The sequence below is a fragment of the Asterias amurensis genome, chromosome 20, assembly GCF_032118995.1.
Source record: "Asterias amurensis chromosome 20, ASM3211899v1".
Classification (NCBI taxonomy): domain Eukaryota; kingdom Metazoa; phylum Echinodermata; class Asteroidea; order Forcipulatida; family Asteriidae; genus Asterias; species Asterias amurensis.
The window spans coordinates 1918387-1937794 of record NC_092667.1 but is presented as its reverse complement, the minus strand read 5'-3'; the positions used below and the strand labels follow the sequence as shown (position 1 = coordinate 1937794).

At 40.6% G+C, this 19408-nt stretch overlaps 1 protein-coding gene across 1 annotated transcript in view; it reads right to left on the bottom strand.

Moving 5' to 3' along the window:
- LOC139952254 (nucleoprotein TPR-like) overlaps window positions 1-18069 on the bottom strand; it is a 74744-nt gene extending 56675 nt beyond the window's left edge. The window contains exons 1-16 of the mRNA XM_071951329.1: window positions 17856-18069; window positions 15901-16005; window positions 15088-15258; window positions 13437-13540; window positions 12090-12203; window positions 10548-10691; window positions 9759-9839; window positions 8363-8519; window positions 6923-7092; window positions 4888-4980; window positions 4455-4559; window positions 3785-3892; window positions 3217-3341; window positions 2546-2647; window positions 1368-1524; window positions 215-490 (exon numbers count right to left, since the gene is read on the bottom strand). Coding sequence (XP_071807430.1) covers window positions 215-490; window positions 1368-1524; window positions 2546-2647; window positions 3217-3341; window positions 3785-3892; window positions 4455-4559; window positions 4888-4980; window positions 6923-7092; window positions 8363-8519; window positions 9759-9839; window positions 10548-10691; window positions 12090-12203; window positions 13437-13540; window positions 15088-15258; window positions 15901-16005; window positions 17856-18066 — 2223 coding nt within the window. The 5' untranslated portion in view covers window positions 18067-18069. The remainder of the gene's footprint in view (window positions 1-214; window positions 491-1367; window positions 1525-2545; window positions 2648-3216; window positions 3342-3784; window positions 3893-4454; window positions 4560-4887; window positions 4981-6922; window positions 7093-8362; window positions 8520-9758; window positions 9840-10547; window positions 10692-12089; window positions 12204-13436; window positions 13541-15087; window positions 15259-15900; window positions 16006-17855) is intronic.
- Window positions 18070-19408: the final 1339 nt, after the last annotated feature.

Genomic DNA, 19408 nt, shown 5'->3' with positions numbered 1-19408 from the left:
CTCTGTGAAAAACTCATTTGTTTGAAGCTGCTTATTTGTAATCTGCTTATTTGTAATTGTTTCTTTCACTCATGGTATAATTTTATTGTTCTCTTTATGCGCTTAGAGGCTTTTAGCATCAGGCGCTTTAAACTGTCTTTATTGTTGTTATTATTATTGATTGGTAAGGTCAAATACCAACAGTCAAGTTGTGACCTCTGACATTGGTCATTACCTGCGAGGTCAGCTGGGCATTCTGCACCCTGAAGTCTGACACATCTTTGCGCATTTTCTCCAGCTGCACATTGAGCATTCGCTCGTTCTCAGCTTTCTCCTTCTTGTAAGTCACCAACTCTCCCTGAAGCGTCTTGAGGGCTTCCCTAGCCGTATCCTCAGAATCTGCCTTAGGGGTCTGGGACTGACTTGGGGTTTGTTGTCCTGGGGTTCCTGCCGCTGCTGCAGGTGCTCTTATTGGAGATTGCAACGGGCTGGCCGACATCATCAGGGACGCCTTAAATATAGAGGAAGTGGATTCAACTCAATGATAAATACAAATTTTTCCTGCTTCACGACAGTGGACACTATTTGTAATTTCTCAAAATAATTATTAGCATAAAACCTTAATTGGTAACAAGTAATGGGGAGCTGTTGATGGTATAAAAAATTGCGAGAAACGGCTCCCTCTGAACATGCTGACGTAAAGTAGTTTGCGAGAAAGAAGTAATTTTCCACCAATTTGATTTCGAGACCTCAGATTTTGAATTTGAGGTCTCAAAATCAAGCATCTGAAAGCACTTTCATTATTATCTCGCAACTTCGACGAACGATTGATTGAGCTCAAATTTTCACATGTTTGTTATTTTATGCATATGTTGAGATACACCAACTGAGAAGACTGGTCTTAGACAATTACCAATAGTGTCTAATGGCTTTAAATCATGTTCATCATAAGTCCACAAGACGAAATTGTGGAAGATGGAACAATACGAAGATGAAAACAATTTAATATCAAATCAGCAATTAAATAAAATGTCTAGAGGAATATGACAAAAAATGGCAGTTTAGTGCCAATCCACTGAAGCACTTTGTACAATCCCTCTTTTGGACAATGGCCATGTCTGTTTGACAACTGACTGTGTCTGGGTTATACCACTTACCGGTGGGGGTGTCGTGCCACTCTGCTGTAGTAGCACTTTGTACAATCCCTCTGTCGGACAATGGCCTCTACCATGTCCATTTGTCAATTGACTGTGTATGGATTATACCACTTACCGATAGGGGTGTTGTGCCACTCTGCTGTAGTAGCACCTTGTACATATCCCTCTGTCAGACAATGGCCTCTACCATACAGGTTTGTCAAATGACTGTGTCAGGGTTATACCACTTACCGGTGGGGGTGTTGTGCCACTCTGCTGTAATAGCACCTTGTACATATCCCTCTGTCGGACAATGGCCTCTACCATATCAGTTTGTCTGGCCCTGGCATATCTCATCTCCTCAATGTCTTTAAGTGCGCTATCCAGTTGCTGTTTCAACTCTGTCGTTCTAGTTATGAAGGGAAGCAGAAAAAAGAAAAATTTTCTCCGTCAACCAAAATTGAACTACATTGTGAAGAAAACGACATAACAAACCAATCACAAGAACCATCTCTGCCCTCACAGGTACCCATTTAACCCTGGGTGGAGAGAAGCAATTATAGTTAAGTGTCTTGCTCTGGGACAAAAGTTACACAACTGGGATTCGAAACCCACACTCTGCTGAACAGAAGCTCCAGAGCTTAAGTTCGATGCTCTTGTGAGCAGAGTGAGGGCTCGAGTCCTGGTTGTGTCCCTGAGTAAGACACTTCACTGAGTACAGCATAATTTCTTGCACAGGCTGTATACTCCCCAGGGAGCTGAGATGGTTAAAAGAATAAAATGTATGGCCCAGTGACCAGCAGCTGATTTCAAGAAACGCTAGGATTAGTTCTATCTCGAGTTAGGACAAGTCACCCGTCCTAACTTTGGATGGGTCCAATGCATTCTACGGAACTTATTTTGTGTTAAAGGCAGTGGACACTTTTGGTAATTGTCAAAGACTAGCCTTCACAACTGGTGTATCTCAACATATGCATAAAATAACAATAATGAAAGAAAAATAACCCTTGCAACACGAAGTTGTGTGCGTTTAGATGGTTGATTTCAAGACCTCAAATTCTAAATTCGAGGTCTCAAAATCAAATTCGTGGTAAATTACTTCTTTCTCGAAAACTATGGCACTTCAGAGGGAGCCGTTTCTCACAATGTTTTATACCATCAACCGTTCCCCTTTACTCGTCACCAAGAAAGGTTTTATGCCAATAATTATTTTGAGTAATTACCAATAGTGTCCACTGCCTTTAAGCCCTAAGATTAATCCGAAGTTGAAAGAGTTTGGTGAAATCCACGGCTGGCATGGCTGGGGTAATAATGTTGGAAGCGCTGTGAGACGCCCTTCAGATGTGAAAAGCACTTTATAAAAAATGGTTATAATTATTATTATTTTTTTTATTAGATTCTGTTTCTTAAGAAGTATGGTAGTGACTTACTTGCTCTCGACGGTGAGACTCTCTTCCCGTTCTGTCTTCTCACTCAGCTCACGCAACGAGGCAATCAGCTTCTCATTCTGCATCTGCAGTTCCTCAATACTCCTAGAAGTCACAACAATACTATTATTATTATTAATAATATTATTTATTATTGCAAGGACAAAAAGCCAATAGCACATGCCTGGAACAAAACTTTTTAACTAAATAACTGTGACTCGGAAGCCTTTAAAGGCACCGGACACCTTTGGTAATTGTCAAAGACCAGTCTTCTCACTTGGTTGTATCTCAAAATATGCACAAAATAAAATAAAAACTATGAAAAATTAAACTCAATTGGTCGTCAAAGTTGCGAGATAGTAATGGAAGAAGAAACACCCTCGTCACACGAAGTTGTGTGCTTTCAGATGCTTGATTCCGGGACCTCAAATATAATTCTGAGGTCTTGAAATCAAATTCAAATATTTTAGTGGAAAACCAATTCTTTCTTGAAAACTATGTTATCTCAGATGGAGCCGTTTTTCACAATGTTTCTTTTTACTATCAACAATTATTGCTCGTTACCAAGAACAGTTTTTATGCTAACAATGCTTTTGAGTAATTACCAATAGTGTCCAATGCCACTGGCTACCTTAAAATACTGACTTGGGGCCAATTCGTAACGTCTTACTGACCTGAACGAGACAAGATGTTCACTGATGACATTAGATGAGCTAGACACATCGGGTGATGACACGTTAGCATCGGCGCTGATAGGACCTCCTCTTGCTTCATGTACTTCCTTCAACAACACACGTACCTATGTCAAAGATCCACAAAAAATTAATAGTAATAATTACAATACTAGGCTCTTACATGTATATAGCGCTTTATCACATGTGGAGCTATGTTTTTGAAGTTTGAGACCTTCATTCCTTTAAAGGTGCTGTGGTTTGCCCATCAAACCAGGAACACAGAGGTGAACACATTCTCTTTTGGAAAAATTGACTGGGTTCTTTTATGTGCGTTACACAACACAAGGGACCACTGGCTGTATGTCCCATCAGAAGGCAAAGCATCATGGTTAAGTGTCTTGCTTTAAGGACACAGACATCACGACTGGGACTCAACCTCACACTCTGCTGATCAGAAACACCAGAGCTTGGGTCCCACTCACCTTGCAGTAAAAACACCTGGCACTTTGTATCCTTTGGCAAAAGGCACGTTATCAATACGGTTATTATTATTATTTTTATTATTTACCTGTTGTCCTAGATCAGTGCACTGCTGTTTCAGTCGGATGATTTCCCTAACGGACATGTTGGCTCGACGGTCTGCTTCGTCAGCAGCAATACGTAACTGCTCGCATTCCTGTGTAGACAAAAAAGTATTGAGAGGTTATGACGCTTTGCGTGGCGTTGAAGATAATTGGAAGGGAAACGATTGGTAATCACTCTGAAAGTTAATAGACCGATCCAGTAGGCTCTGCCCACGACGCACGTGTGAGCAAACACACCTGGGGCTCTCCATTGCCTTTCTACACAACTCTGCCGCGCGCGCCAAGATACGCGCACGCATGTCGGACCTTAGTGTCTGACCTTCGTTGCGTTGTGATTGGTTAATACGCAATGGGGTGGAGCTTAATGGATCGGTCTATTGGCAATAACAGCTATTGCTTAGAAGCCCACAGACGTCACCATTTAGGACTGATATATTTTCATGCTCACGTATGAAGTGTGCACGTACGTACCTGATGTGAAAAATGGGAACTTCACATATGCTAAAAACTGGAGATTTTACAAACACACTGTTGTTCACGTTCAGGTTGCTGGTGTAACGTCGTGTAGCTAAACGTCCAGATTTGAGAAGCATCTTGCTTCCAAGTAATGTGGTTATGTAATAACAGTGCCCAGTGCTTTCAACATATACTTACAATGAGGTTGGCATCCATACGTGAAGATAGTTGATGTGTGGTCTGCAATGCTTTTTCATAATCGTCTCTCTGTTTCTGCATTATCGGAGCCTTCTCTTCTACTTCCTGTATACACACACAGATAACCAAGAAATCGTCAGCAGAGCTCAACATTTTACATGGAGATGGTGTGGGGTGCAAGGTTTGTGCATAAAGTTATATATAAGAACTAGAGGGCGCACTGGTGATACTTCTTGCACTAACGCGAGGAGACACGCGCACGCCATTCTGTACGCGCGTTGAATATGAAACACATATGTGTTTATTGAACGCTACACGATGCTGTTTTGTCAACTTGCAAAATGGCCGCACAAACACACGCTGTGCGCTGCCAGTTTTGTCAACTTAGAAAATGGCCAGTGTAAGATGTAAGCCCTGTTATTTCTGCACTTACCTCTAGGATCTGATCCAGGTAATCGTTGAGTCTCTGATTCTCAGCCTTCCCTACTTCTAACTCGTCTGAACATTTCACATACTCGCTGTACATCTGTGTGTAAGGTCAGGAAAAATACGGTCAAGAGCAAAAACAAAACAATTTCATTACAGGGATCAGAGAGCTGAGACTCTACAAGATGAAAATGATGGATATTATACAAATATAACATGGTTTAAGGGTGACTAGGCGATATTGGCTCCCCGAGGTATTGGAAGTTGACAAACTAGTTCCCGAGGCGAAACCGAGGGGAGCTCATATCGACTAGTCACCTGAAACATGATTTGGAGAAAGGGAAAATGACGACTGTGAAATAAAGTGCATGTGATAAGTTTGTTCATGTGTTGAATGTCACTAGATAGATCAATGTTCGCGCATGTATACAAAACAGTACCACGATCGTAAAGCGCATGACAAGTAGAATAGCACCCGGGCTGGCCGGTCACACACTGGTAAATGCGCATGACAAGTAGAATAGCACATTTAGCAAGGATGCTTTCTATGTAAACCAGAAACACCAGGCCAGGGTTAACCCCTTCTCTTCTAAGAAAAGTGTTCTGGGTTCTGTTACGTGCACTACCAATCCTAATACATGAAACTGAACTAAGAGATTGGGCTGTCAACCCAAATCAACAGGGGCAACCAGGGGCACATTTGCCACCTACTCCCGGGGCTAAGACAGGGTTACCCCCATCACAGTTCGTCAGGATGTAGGCATGGGTATCATCCACTTAGCTTTTATGAGATGTGCTGGCCACTATAGGAGTGCACTGTGCGGTTTGGGTGTATACGGACAGATTTACCCAAACCTTACAGTGTTATAGTAGTGTGTCCACCATATCTCAAAATGGCTTCCAGGAGCCTGGCTGGTAGAGCAGGACATGCTACCTACCCAACTTACTACTAAGCAATTATGGTTCAGTGCCTTGCTCAAAGGCAGAAGTGTCATGACCGGGATTCGAACCCACACTCTGCTGCTGACAACATTAAAGCTTAAGTTCAGTTAAAGCCATTATACACTTTCGGTACAGACAAAAAAATAACAGTTCACAAATTTACAAATAATTTACAGGGTTTACAGAAGGTAATGGTGAAAGAATTATCTTGAAATATTATTCCATGAAATGCTTTACTTTTTGAGAAAACATTAAAACAATATCAATTCTCGAAAGCGAGAATTACGGATTTATTTAAAACACATGTCATGACACGGCAAACCGTGGGGAAACAAGGGTGGGTTTTCCCGTTATTTTCTCCCAACTCCGATGACCGATTGAGTCTAAATTTTCACAGGTTTGTTATTTTATATATCGGTTGTGGTACACGAAGTGTGAGCCTTGGACAATATTGTTTTCGAAAGTGTCCAATGGCTTTAACTACTAGACTGCTCGGCCAACATTTGCTGACAGTGTATTGCCATGTCCCAATGATTCGTGATTCAAAGTTGTATTACACCACAGTGAAGCCCGGTTCATACGGCTGGTAGAGCAGGACATGCTACCTACCCAACTTTCTACTAAGCAACTATGGTTCAGTGCCTTCCTCACGAAAGTGTCACGACTGGGATTCGAACCCACACTCACCTGCTGACAAAATTAGAGCTTAAGTCCGGTTAAGCTCTATATTAATTTTATTGTGTACCCCAGATGTGGGGCAACAGATCTACGGAACATAGTATGTATTTGCTTTTGTTGTCCCTTGCCCATCTCGGGGTATATTGTCAATGTATTTTGTTTTGTACTGTTATGGCAAAAAAAAACAATAATAATAATAACTTCAGGTGAATGCCAATGCAAAACGGATGTTTAAGTCACAGGGGCGGTTTTCGCAGCGAATTGACACAAATTACTAGTTGCGAATTTGTGGTGTCCAGAATCATTCGCATTCACAGGAAGTATGAACCGGGCTTCAGGCTTGGTAACAAAATAGTCTGTTGCCACTTTACTTGATGTAATCAGATACCAGATCATGGTTCAGGGTGCAAGACTATACATACCTGAGTCAGAGTCAGTCCAGACTTAAGGAAGCTACTTGCAGCAGCTGCTGTTGGTGAGAGACTGTTCAGCTCGTCATCAGAGAGCTTCAGGGCGATGCCTTTCTTCCTGGCAGCATTCAGAAGGTCGTTGGCATCGGCAAGCTCCCTCTCCAACCTGGCTATCTTGTCATCTGAGAATGACAGGCAAAGTACATGTATATCTTTTATTTTTTGGAACCGTTTGAATGTTTAAAGAGTGGTGACGAGTTCTTAAATTGCCCGTACGATTTAGGCCCTAGCTAAAGGCAAAGTTCTTTATCAAATGGCCACCACCCTTCGCGGTTTAACAGCTGTATTAAGAACTAGTCACAATTCTTTTATTCCCACGCTTAAATGCCCTTTTTATTAAAAAGCAAAATAGTTCCACATATATAGACAGTCTGTGACAAACTTTCTTTCTTTCGCCAATTTTCGACGTTTGCAAATTTTCAAGAACTTTTGTAAAAATACATTTAAGCAGTGGGTACCTCAACAATTTAACAGATATTGAATTTGTATCGGGATATATGAGAAGAAACAGGCTGAGGTGGTTTGGTCATGTGGAGAGAAAGGAGGATACTAACTGGGTAAAGATAAGACGATGTGACCTATGTTTACATTAAAACCGCCCTCTGTTGACAAAACACTGTATATGGTATACGCCATGTTTCGCCGGGCAAAAAGACCATAGTCATGGTAAGATTGCATACACTTCTAGCTGGCTGCCGAAACACAAAGGTTTTGCCCGGCGGTATGCACGCGAATCATGCTATGGTTTCCGAGTGACGTCAGAGGTCACATCGTCTATACTGTACCAATGTAATTGTGGGTGGGCCCACACGTATTGGCCGACCACGCAAGACGTGGCAGAGCTCTGTGTCAAATGACATGCAACTGCTTAGAGTCGATGCAAGGGACGCGACAGACAGGGCCAAGTGGAGGAGAGCCATACAATTACACATACCATAGGGAGAAAACAGGCCAACCCAGAACAGACTGGACAACGGCCCTTAAAACCGCCATGATGATATGTGGTGCGATCAAGCAAAATGAGTTGTTTGTCGACCCTTGTCATTTTGTATTTTTCTAAACATCTGAAAAGACCAAAAGCTATGCTGAACTACTTTGAAAACTCCATGTTTATACAACCTTTTGTGCATAAGTTTTGAAAAGAGAAACACCAAGGGATATGAGTAACTGAAACAAAGAGAAAGAGGTTGATAACCCTTTTTTTAGCGCGCACATACATCCCACAGGCGCCCCGCGTATTACTTCGAATACTGCGCCAACGCCTTTGAAGTTTGATATGTCGTCATTTTAGTTCCAAACATGCAATTAACAAGCAGCAAATATTGCTGGCATACGACTCATCTAGCTTGATTGCATCACATATATAAATGTAGAAGCAGACTAATCACTTACTCATCTCCGTTTCTTTGGCGGCGTATTCAGCGTCCATCTGTTGGAGTTGTGTCTTTTGTTGTTCTTGCGACTCTGAGGCTTGACCAAGTAGTTTCTGGAGTTCCTCAACGGCTGTGATCAACTCACGTACCTTCTCTTGAGCTTCTAATGCCGCTTTCTACACATACACGAATTTGGGGAAAGGATTTGAAACTTGGCATGGTGGAAATACGATATAGTAAGCTTGGGCGATACCACGATATTATTGAATATCGCGATACTAATTTGGAAACGATTTCAATACCGGATCGATTTGGTTTTAATCGAAATATTGATATATTGCGATATATCGCGATATCGATTAAGTATCGCAATATCGCGATGTATTTCATAGCCAAGACATCTTGCACCCCATTGGTTTGGAGTAAAAGCAGAAGAATAGGTCATTAGAACACCTCTCTTATGCTATGACTGTCTCTTCTACAACTTTCACTGGGAGTTTGAAGACTGACGATGTCAAATTTAATTAATCGCGATTATATCGAATATCGCGATATATTGTAAACGATATATCGTGAATAAAATAAATCGATATCGCCCAAGCTTACGATATAGAAAAGTTTGCAGTAACACCATGTAATGATAATCTCTAAATGAGTTGCGGGGGGTCGGTTTATACTCAACGTTTCGATCAGTATGGTCTGGCTACATAATGAGCCCCATGTGACACATTGTCATGAGCCCCACTGTGGCATCCACGTAACATAAATAGCAACCTCTGTCATCATACCTCGTCACTTTTGACACATGTTTTTAGTGCATGTTTTATGTTTTTATCTTAATGTTTTACACATGCAAAACGCAAGTGCATTTAACTGTCAGGAGAGTGTTAGTCAGCCAACTTCTGGTTATCTTTGCAGGGGTATTTTGATGGGACACTCTAGAGGCCATTCATAAATAGTCAATGTTAAAAAAAATGAATATATTGATTTACTTTACAATATAATCTATGCACTGAAGAACAAAGTAATACTTTAAATGATGCAGATATTTTAGGTCAAAGGTCTCCAACCACTAGTTTTCAACAGTTGTTCCTGGCTTAAAAACAAACAACTTTGTTGGTTGATCAGAGATGAAACATAAAACTTTGTAGAAAAGTTTTTAGTTTGATATTATAGGGTTTGTGTCATAAAATGTTGATGAAAAAAGCTTTATCAAGGGCAGAAATTAGGAGACAAGATCATCCAAAAGTGTTTTTTCCCCTATGTTTTGCAAAACAAATTTTTTAATTGAATTTCAATTTTCAGTTATTTCTTTTGACCCACCCAACAACAATTTCGAAAAAAATATATATATGTTTTTTTAACATTGACTATTACGAGTGGCCCCCTATGCAGATCTTGACTCCATAACCTACCTCATACAGGCCAGCCAGCTTATTCTGGGCATGAAGCTCGCCACCAAACTGTTCTTCACTCTTAGCATACGCGTCATTACTCTATAACCAAGATCAAGAATCCAAAATTACTTATACATTTCGTAACTTAGAGGGCTAGGATACTTTTTGTATGACACAAAGCACAAACGTCCACAGATTTAATTTACAAGGTCTTAAGATATTGATGGTAGATAGCTTCTCTTAAAATATTACATGAACATGCCGAGGTGCTGTAGTTTTTGAAAAATAGGTAAAACAATTTCACAAAATATTTTTCATCTCAGAGAGGCGAAAATTATTTTCACATGTACAATGGATATAAGTGGCTCCCCTGAAAACATTACTCTGTGATTTTCACTTTTCACAAAAACTTATGACAACTAAGGAAACTGAAACTTCGACAGGTAAGTTATACTACATACATCTTCATTCACAGTGAGTAGGGATTCATGTCATGGTCAAAACAAAAGGTTTCAAAACCCTTTTAAAGAAAGGTTGAGTTTTACAAATGAAAAAACCTCAACCATGTTCCCCCCCCCCCCCAAAAAAAAGGTACACTTTGCCTTAAAGGCAGTGGACACTATTGGTTATTACTCAAAATAATAATTATCATTAAACCTTACTTGGTAACGAGTAATGGAGAGCTGTTGATAGTATCTAAAACATTGTGAGAAACGACTCCCTCTGAAGCAACATAGTTTTTGAAAAAGAAGTAACTTTCCACGAATTTGATTTTGAGACTCAAGGAGCCTAGCATTTGAGACTTACCGTTGTCATTTTTCCGATGAGTTCCTCAATGCGGATTTCCTGGTCTTTGTTGGTCGTCTTGTAGGTGTCCACTGTCTCTTGGAGGTGTTTAATCTCATCTGCTCGCTCGTTAAGCTCACCTTGGAGCTCCAAGATCTGGTTGGACTATAATGAGGACAAGAAGTAAACGATAATAATAAACAACAACAAAACATTATAATAATAATAATAATTTGGGGGGCTAATCGTCCTTACTCGCAGCTAAGAGCTGAATTGCCAAAGACGCAGCTACAACGTGTTCGAGAAGCAGGCATGCAAGGGCGCCTTTGGCTGCCAGCCACATCAACCCATTATGACCACGGAGCACAGCCAAGATCGAAAGTGTTTGATTTTTCCCGAGGGAGGAAAAGCGGATGGTCTGGAAAACCCTCGTGGCACAGCAGAGAACCAACGTACAACTCAACTCACATATGGCCCTGGTCGGGAATCGAACCGGGGTCACCTTGGTGAGAGGCGAGCGCTTTACGCACAAGACAACCATGCCACCAACACATTATGAACTCAAACAAAACAACAGGGCTTGAAATCTGACACTGGACCACAGACCCGCTGCCAGTGATTTTAGCCTCGGGACAGGAAACTCCATGACCTGACAAGTCCGGCGACCTTTTGTTTTTCAATTGAGTAATTTTATTTGTATTTTATTTATTTTATTATCTTCATTGCACAAATACAACAAAAAAATGACATTGGTGCAAGAGGGGAAACCCGAACTGGGGCCAGTTTCATAGAGCTGCTTAAGCAAAAAATTTGCTTAAGCACAAAAATAGCTCGCTTATTTTACACATGTTACTGGCCAAAATTTCCTGCCATTAACATTGCTTATGACTAGTATTAAGCTGTTGTTTACTTAGCACCACAATTGAGTGGAGTCTTGGCCGGTAATCTGATTTTACTAAGCAATGAATTTTTTGCTTTTAAAAGCAAATTTTTTGCTTAAGCAGCTCTATGAAATTGGGCCCAGGCACACAGGCCCAAATGGGGACCCAAATAGTTACCTGATACGTGTAGTAACCTAACCAAATAGTATTATAACACACCTCTTGCTTTTTCTGTATTTTGGTTGGCTGAAACACGGTAACGTGGGATGAACTAATATATAGAATCAACTAGAATAGTACCAGAGCGGGCACTAGTCTTTGCAAATAGTGCCCGAGGTAACAGCGCTCTCTCTAGACTTGAACCTTGAACAAACTGCAAAATTACTTTTTCTGTTCTTATTTGACATTTTAAGACCGAGCTGTGCTATAAAACGCATATTGACTGGCATAATTCGGTAACTAGTGTACGTCTATTCCCCTCGGGCCTGTGAGTGACCAGAAGAGGGGCCTATTTCCCTCGGCCTTCAACCTCGGGAAATAGGTCGCTCTTCTGGTCACTAAAAGTCCCTCGTGGGAATAGACGTATACTAGTTACCTCATTGCCAGTCAATATGTGTAAAATAGTAACCTTATCAGTATCTGCCTAAAGGGAAGAACCATGCGTACTAGTGTTTGTTTTTACCTTTTCCTTACGTAGAACAAGGAGTTCATCCGTGCTAGATTTCAGCTGCTGACTTAGCCACTCATTCTGGGAGGTCAGGTGGGTCTTCTCCTGCTCCAGACGCTTCTCTCGGTACTAGAAAAGAAAACAAAAAATTCCTTTAAATAATGTTCATGTTATACTAATAGTACAAAGTATTTAAAGGCACTGGACACGTTTGAAAATTGCCAAAGACCAGTATTCTCACTTGGTGTATCCCAACATATGCATAAAATAAACCTGTGCAAATTTGTGCGAGCTCAAAAAGTGTGCATCTACTTTTAGGGTCATGTCACATGAGGCAATTTACAGGCAACCAGTTCCAGGCAATCTCACAGAAAAAAAAGGCACTCACATTTGAATGTTCACATAGTTTAAGACATCGTTAAGACATTGTCTGCAAAATTAACCATGTGCTACGCCAAGTGGTCCTGTAGCATGCACTGCAGTTGGCTGCCGCCAAGAGCAAGTTCAAGTGTGGACTATGATTAACTTTAAGTTGACTATTTTGACTCGACCCCAGGCTGGTTGACCAATGGTTTACTACTGTGGTCGACAATTTGGAACCAGCCTCGAGCCCATACCCTGTTCCATTCTAACATTTGTAAAGCGCAGAGGGGAACAAGTGACACCATAACGGAAATGCGGAAGGCAATGGAGTGTTGAATACTATTATCATGGTACCGATGGTTGACTAGGCTTCCAAACAAGACATTCGAGTGATTGCGTCACTGCGCATGTACATTACCGGTCAGTAGTCGACTAAATGCGCACACACAAACTTGCTCCTAGTTGCCAGCAAAAATTGCCTCTTGTTTTTTTCAGTAGACTTTCAAAAGTCTCCACACGTGTTATCTTTGCTGCAGCAGCAAGCGCATTACACGCAAACATTATTGAACCGTACCACTATAAACGAAGCAAGGAATGAGGCAAGTTTATACATCGGTCCCTGCTGCTCCATTATGCATGCGCGATGCCAGGAAGACCACAAGCCGTAAACTGAGCCAGTTGCTGGACGGCAATTTATTGTTTAGGTGCCGTTTTTTCATGAACGCCGTACGTGTGGATCCGCGATAAGAACAATTACAAAGGTAAACTGGACATTATCTGACTAGAGAAGAGGGATTAGAGAAATCCAAATGTATACCCCCCAAAACCTACCCCCCGAATTTTATAGCAAATTCACATTGAACTCGGAGACCACATATTTTGAAGTGAAAAATCCGGAATTCCGGAAAAATCCGGAAGATTCTCATGCCTGTAGTTGCCAGCAAAAGTTGCCTATTGTGAGGCAGCAGTGTGACATGTCAAAGGTTATAATGTACATACCTTGACGGACATATCCTGGTTCTGGAGTTCATCGACCTTGACCTGCAGACTGGACTTGGCAGCGTTGGCTTCAGCCAGTTTACTGGACATCGTCTTCCAGTCATCTACATAACAATAATAACATCAATTAGAATATTAAAGGCACTGGACATGTTTAGTAATGGACCCTTCCCATGAAATATGCTAATTACATTCACGCATGCGTACAGACCCTGTTGGTTGGCAAACACCATAGAGTTGTGCACTAAGCAGACGCGCAATCGCGTCTGCGTCATGCACCCATTAGCCGTGTACAAAACAGCGCGATGTTCCCTCATTTTGCCAACCAAAACGTTAGTGCGCACGCGCTAGGCGCAATTTACATATTTCATGGGAAGGGTCTATTGTCAAAGACCAGTTTTCTCAATTGGTTAACATGCATCAAATTAACAAACCTATGAAAATTTGTGCTCAATTCGTCATCGAATTTGCAAGAGAATAGTGGCAGTAAAAAAAAACCTGAGTGATACTTGGCAGGATTGAAAGATGCTTGCGAGACCCAAACTCCTTATTTGAACATCATTCTTTTGAGACAAAGATGTTAAAACTGTTAAGACTTGTCCTGTCTTAAAGGCAGTGGACACTATTGGTAATTACTCAAAATAATTATTAGCATAAAAACCTTACTTGGTAACAAGTAATGGGGAGAGCTGCATAGTATAAAACAATGTGAGAAATGGCTCCCTCTGAAGTGACGTAGTTTTTGAGAAAGTAATTTTCCACGAATTTCATTTCGAAACCTCAGATTTAGAATTTGAGATCTCAAAATCAAGCATCTGAAAGCACACAATTTCGTGTGACAAGGGTGTTTTTTTTTCTTCATTATTATCTCGCAATTGAGCTCAAATTTTCACAGGTTTGTTATTTTATGCATCTGTTGAGATGAGAAGACTGGTCTTTGACAATTACCAATAGCGTCCAGTGTCTTTAAGTTTACTGGCCAATCACTGAAACCACTGGCCTTGGGCCGGTGTAAAAGTCAAGCCCTGCTGAATGCAAGTTGGACAAGGTTCCTTATAGATATTTAGAATGGAAAGCACTTTACCATTGAGTCTGGTGATCTCCTGGTTAAAGAAAACAGAATTTCTTTTTATAGGGCAAAACGAAAAACGGAATTTCGTTTTAAAGCGGAGAAATCCCATGCCTGTTGTCCAGTCTTAAGTTTACGGGCCCAACACTTAAACCGTTGGGCCGGTTGTCCAGTGTAACATTAAAGCCCTGCTGAGTGAAAGTTGTACAAGATTCCTTATAGACAATGTAACCTGTGACATCACATGTTTACAAAACAGCCACCAAGCCTGGACTTCCTGCAGGCATGATTTGTACACAGCCAAATAGAAGAAAACATAAATTCTTATATTTTATGAATATTGCACTGTCCAATTTTTATCAACTTTTGATATAATGAAGGGGGGCACATCTTAAAACTTGTCCAGCTTTTACTTTCATAACTCTTGGATTTATGTGGAAATTATGACACAAAATGTACACTTTCCCATATGACCAGTGCAGTTTCTTGCCTGCCAGACTAGCCAAAGAATGTACAAGGTCACACTTATTGTAAACAAAGTTCACATGGTCTATAGACATTAAGAATGAAAAAGTACTTTACCATTCAATCTGGTGATCTCCTGGTTCTTCCTCTCCAAGACCTTCAGCAGTTCTCCCTTCTCATACTCCAGGAGTTCAACGCTGCGACTCAGCTGCTTGTAACTGAGATTACTGCCCTCGCTTGAGTCGCGCACACTAGCGAGGTCATCTTTGCTCTGTCGTAGCTGTTCTTCTACTCAACCAAAAAGAGCAAAGATTTGTCAACGACTACCAACAGTTATTAAACGATAGATATTTATATTTGCTTTGTGGTGACACCATGCAGTAAATCGTATCTCGACTTAGGATGAGTAACTCGTCCTAACTTAGGATGGGTTCAATGCGTCCTAACGTCTTCGGATACGGAAATCAACTCTTCCCAAGTCTTAAGATTAATTCTAAGTTATTACTTCTGAGTTTGGTGAATCGACAGCAGGCCTTGCTGTTGCTCTTAAAGCTTTTTGATAAGTAGCCAACCGGGCAACTATGGGGTTAACTTGCTCCAATGGAGTTTAAGTAGCCCTGATTTTAAACATGATTGTCATAAATGTATCGTTCTGATGCAGTAGCAATCACAACCAGTATAAAAGGCAAACAAAGTTCCACTCAAACACTCATAAATAAATAAACACATTTAAAAAAATGTATTATTCACATCTGAAAGAAAAAAATATGAGCATTTTAAACAGAAAAGTAGCCTTAGACAGTTTTTTAAGTAGCCTGTAGCAGTTTTTACTAGACAATGTACACCGGGCTAGTGTTAAGGGCGAGCCATGCAGCTCTGATAACAATTTGGTAAAGCAGCTTTCAGTACTGTCTTACTACATGTACTTACCAAGTTTAGCAGTCTGTTCCTTGAGCTCCGAATTGGCAGTAAGAGATGACTCTAGCTTGGTGCTTGAGGCAATTAACTGTTTCTCCAACTCAAAATAGCGTTGCTCTGAAATGTAAAGTTAAGTTCTTTATAAGTAATCATAGACTCTGTGTAAAATTCTGAGTAAAGCCCAGTTCGTACTTCTTGTGACTGCGAATGCAATACAAATTTTGACGTCACAAACTCGCAACGAACAATTCAGAAGAGTTGTGTCCAACTCCTGCGAAACATTCGTAGTAGAGAAAACAGAGTTGTGACGTCATAGTTCTTATAGCATTCGCAGGAAGTATGAACTACATGTACATGTAGGCTTTATTGGGTAGTATTATTTGTACAACAAGTTTTTAAAAAGTCATGCAGGAATAGGATTTTTTTTTTTTTTACCTTAACATGAAATCAAGTCTAAGTGCATTTTTGGTTGAATACCAAGCACTGAATTCAAGTAAAACTTTTTTCTTTGAGATTTAGTACTGAGTTCAGACTTTGAGGGGTATTTAATACACCAACCCGGGCATGCACCGGGAGCGCAAGTGTTGAGCACCACGCACCATTTGCTATGGTGTCTCCTTTGCCCCTGTTCACTACCTGCAGTGTCTTCAGTGCCTAGATTATGCACAAAGACACCACAGTAATTTTTTTTACGATAGAGGGCGCTACCAATTTTGTTTCGTCAGATTGGTCTATAATCATAACCCTCTATCATCATCCTCGACAAGTCAGTTCATGTGTAGTTGGGCAGGACCGAGTTGGGCAGGCCTGGGAGAATAATTCTAATATCTGGTTAAAGGAGAATAGGCTTTCCTATCCGTAACCGCGAACGCCTTTTTTTTCTGCAACCGGATATCCACAATGGGCGCGAATACCTATTTATAAACCGGATAGTCTTGTAATTACAACCAAATAACCGGATATTCTTTAATATCCGAATATTCGCGGACGTCGGGCGACAATTGATACGAATGTTTTGTCTGAATCCTTACAAAACTTCTATTAGGACAGCATAAAACAGCATAAATCAAGTATTTAACTATGCTCACCTCCGTGAAGAGTTAAAACAATGACATATCTGACGTACATTTGTAATTTGTTCAAAGAACTGTATTTTATTTTTTAAACATTTGCTTTTCAAAAGTTCTAGGAGTAGGCCTAGGAGACTTTGTAGTGTGTGACTTTGCTGGGGGCGAGTTGACTGGCATTCCAATTTAAAACAGGATATTTAACATCACTTAATTCAAAAGTTAAATGATTTTGCTTCTAAAATTAAACAATGGGAAAAGTTTCCGTATGGCGCCACCACTTTTTCACTCGATATGAAATAATATCTAATTTACCTCAATGAGATATCCCTTTTTGTAAAAATTAGTGAAAAAGTGGTGGCGCCATACGGAAAGTTATCCAAACAATGTTTTGAATTAACCCGTATCAATAATTTTATGTGTTTTATCATAGTTTTCTGGTAATTTGGGTTGCAAAAATATGAAGTTCTTTATCCCTTTTTTTTCTTGAATTTTATTTGTGTTAAATTTTTCTAAATTAAAATTAAACTGTTTTTATTTTATATTCCTCGACAGGTGCCAATTTGTATTATTGTGCATGTGCCAAGGTACGGTACGTAGCCCCACTTGACTTGGCGGCACTTGTCACTTGTGTGGTTGTTGTGTGACCAAGGCAAGGAAGGATTCAGCTAGCCTTGGCCACACAAGTGGGGCTAGTGAGGTGCCGAATTTGCAGGGTGCCGAAGTGACCGGCCCCCACTGACAGTGACAGTGACACAGTCCAAGTCTTTTACTGCTAGTGGTAGTGCGTGGTAAAGATGCCTGAATATGTCCGAAAACTGGACAACATGCCTAGTGTAGTGTGCGCACAAAGCCGGTCTAAAAACTTCACGTTACTTTTGAAAATCGTACACCACTCACCAGAATTCACTCGTAACTTTTCCAGTTTAGTCTTCAACCCATCTTGAATCGTCTCCCTCGAGTTTAGCAAAGCTTCCAACTTCTCACGAACATCAACGGCAACGGAATCAATCTCAGTTGGGCTCAAAACCGTGGACAAAAATTTGAGTTCAACATGCTCGCCCGCCATGTTGAAGTTTAAGTTATAACTACGGTACCTCGGAAGTGCCATCTACGCATTATGTGGTGCGTGCACGATAGATCGCCTCCATCCAAAAAATGTCTGATTCCAAAGAGTAATGGTTGTTGAAAACAATTTCACACCGACTTGTTTACTTTATTTCAAAGTTTTTGTTTGAAAACATTCTACCTGAATTGTTATTGTAGTTTTTGTATTCTTTTGAAACATGAAACGGCCGTCTGCATCAAGAGTTTCAAAATAATAATGAAACGAGAACCAGACGGCTATTTTGTTTTATATTATTATCATAAAATAACGGTGGCGCCCTGTCTTTTATCAAGGAGTCCCATTTTAACCATTTCTTTGGTGTGATGCAAGGCAATTACTAAGATTGTGTGTTTTTCTACCAAAACCCAAGGAACTTTTGCTCAACTCTTTTGGGCATTTAAATCACGTGGAAATTTGAAGTTGGGTTGAAGTCGAAAGCTACATTATTTCATTAATTGAGTAGGCCGAGATGACCAGGGCCAAACAAAAATTTGCTTAGCATGAAATTGTCTTGATAAAAACAGGATTACCAAATAAATTCCCACATGATTTTCTGGAAAAACAAACAACAGCTGAATACCAGTAATAAGCATTATGCAGCAAAGGGAAATTCGGTTGGTAGGCCTACTCTGTTTTTAACAAGGAATTTCATGCTGAGCAAATTAATTTTCGTGCTTAGTAGCTCTGTGAAATTTGGCCCAGTTTTCACTGGTGGATGATTATAGTAATTCTACAACACAACGAACGAATGCATTCATTGTAATGGGAGACTTTGAGGCGCTAGGTGGCAGCAGACTTACCAGTAAATTTCCATTGGGTGTGTTCGTTTAGCTTCCCTGGGTCGACCCCGGTGTGTGGCGGTTTTTTTTCTCAGGACGAACGTGTGCAGATAATTACCCACGTTCGTTCTGGAAAGAAAAAACGCCGCACACCGGGGTCGACCCAGGGAAGCTAAACGAACGCACCCATTGTGTACGTAGCTAGTTTTGAGCGTGCGCGCATGACCGAGAACAATGGATTTTACCTGGTAAGTCTGCTGCGACCAAGCGTCCCAAAAGTCTCCAAAAGCTTTTAACGCACACAAAGATCATTGTATTTTTTAACAATAAACACAAACTTTTGCGACAAGGGTGTTTTTCTTCCATTATTCGGCGCAAATTTGAAGACCAATATTGGAAGCGTTCGTTTAGCTTCCCTGTGTCGACCCCGGTCTGCCCCGTTTCGTTCGAAAAGCTTTAAAGGAACACGTTGCCTTTGATCGGTCGAGTTGGTCATTGAAAAGCGTTCTGTAACAGTTTGTTATAAAATCGATATGGTTAGAAAGATGTTGTAAAAGTAGAATACA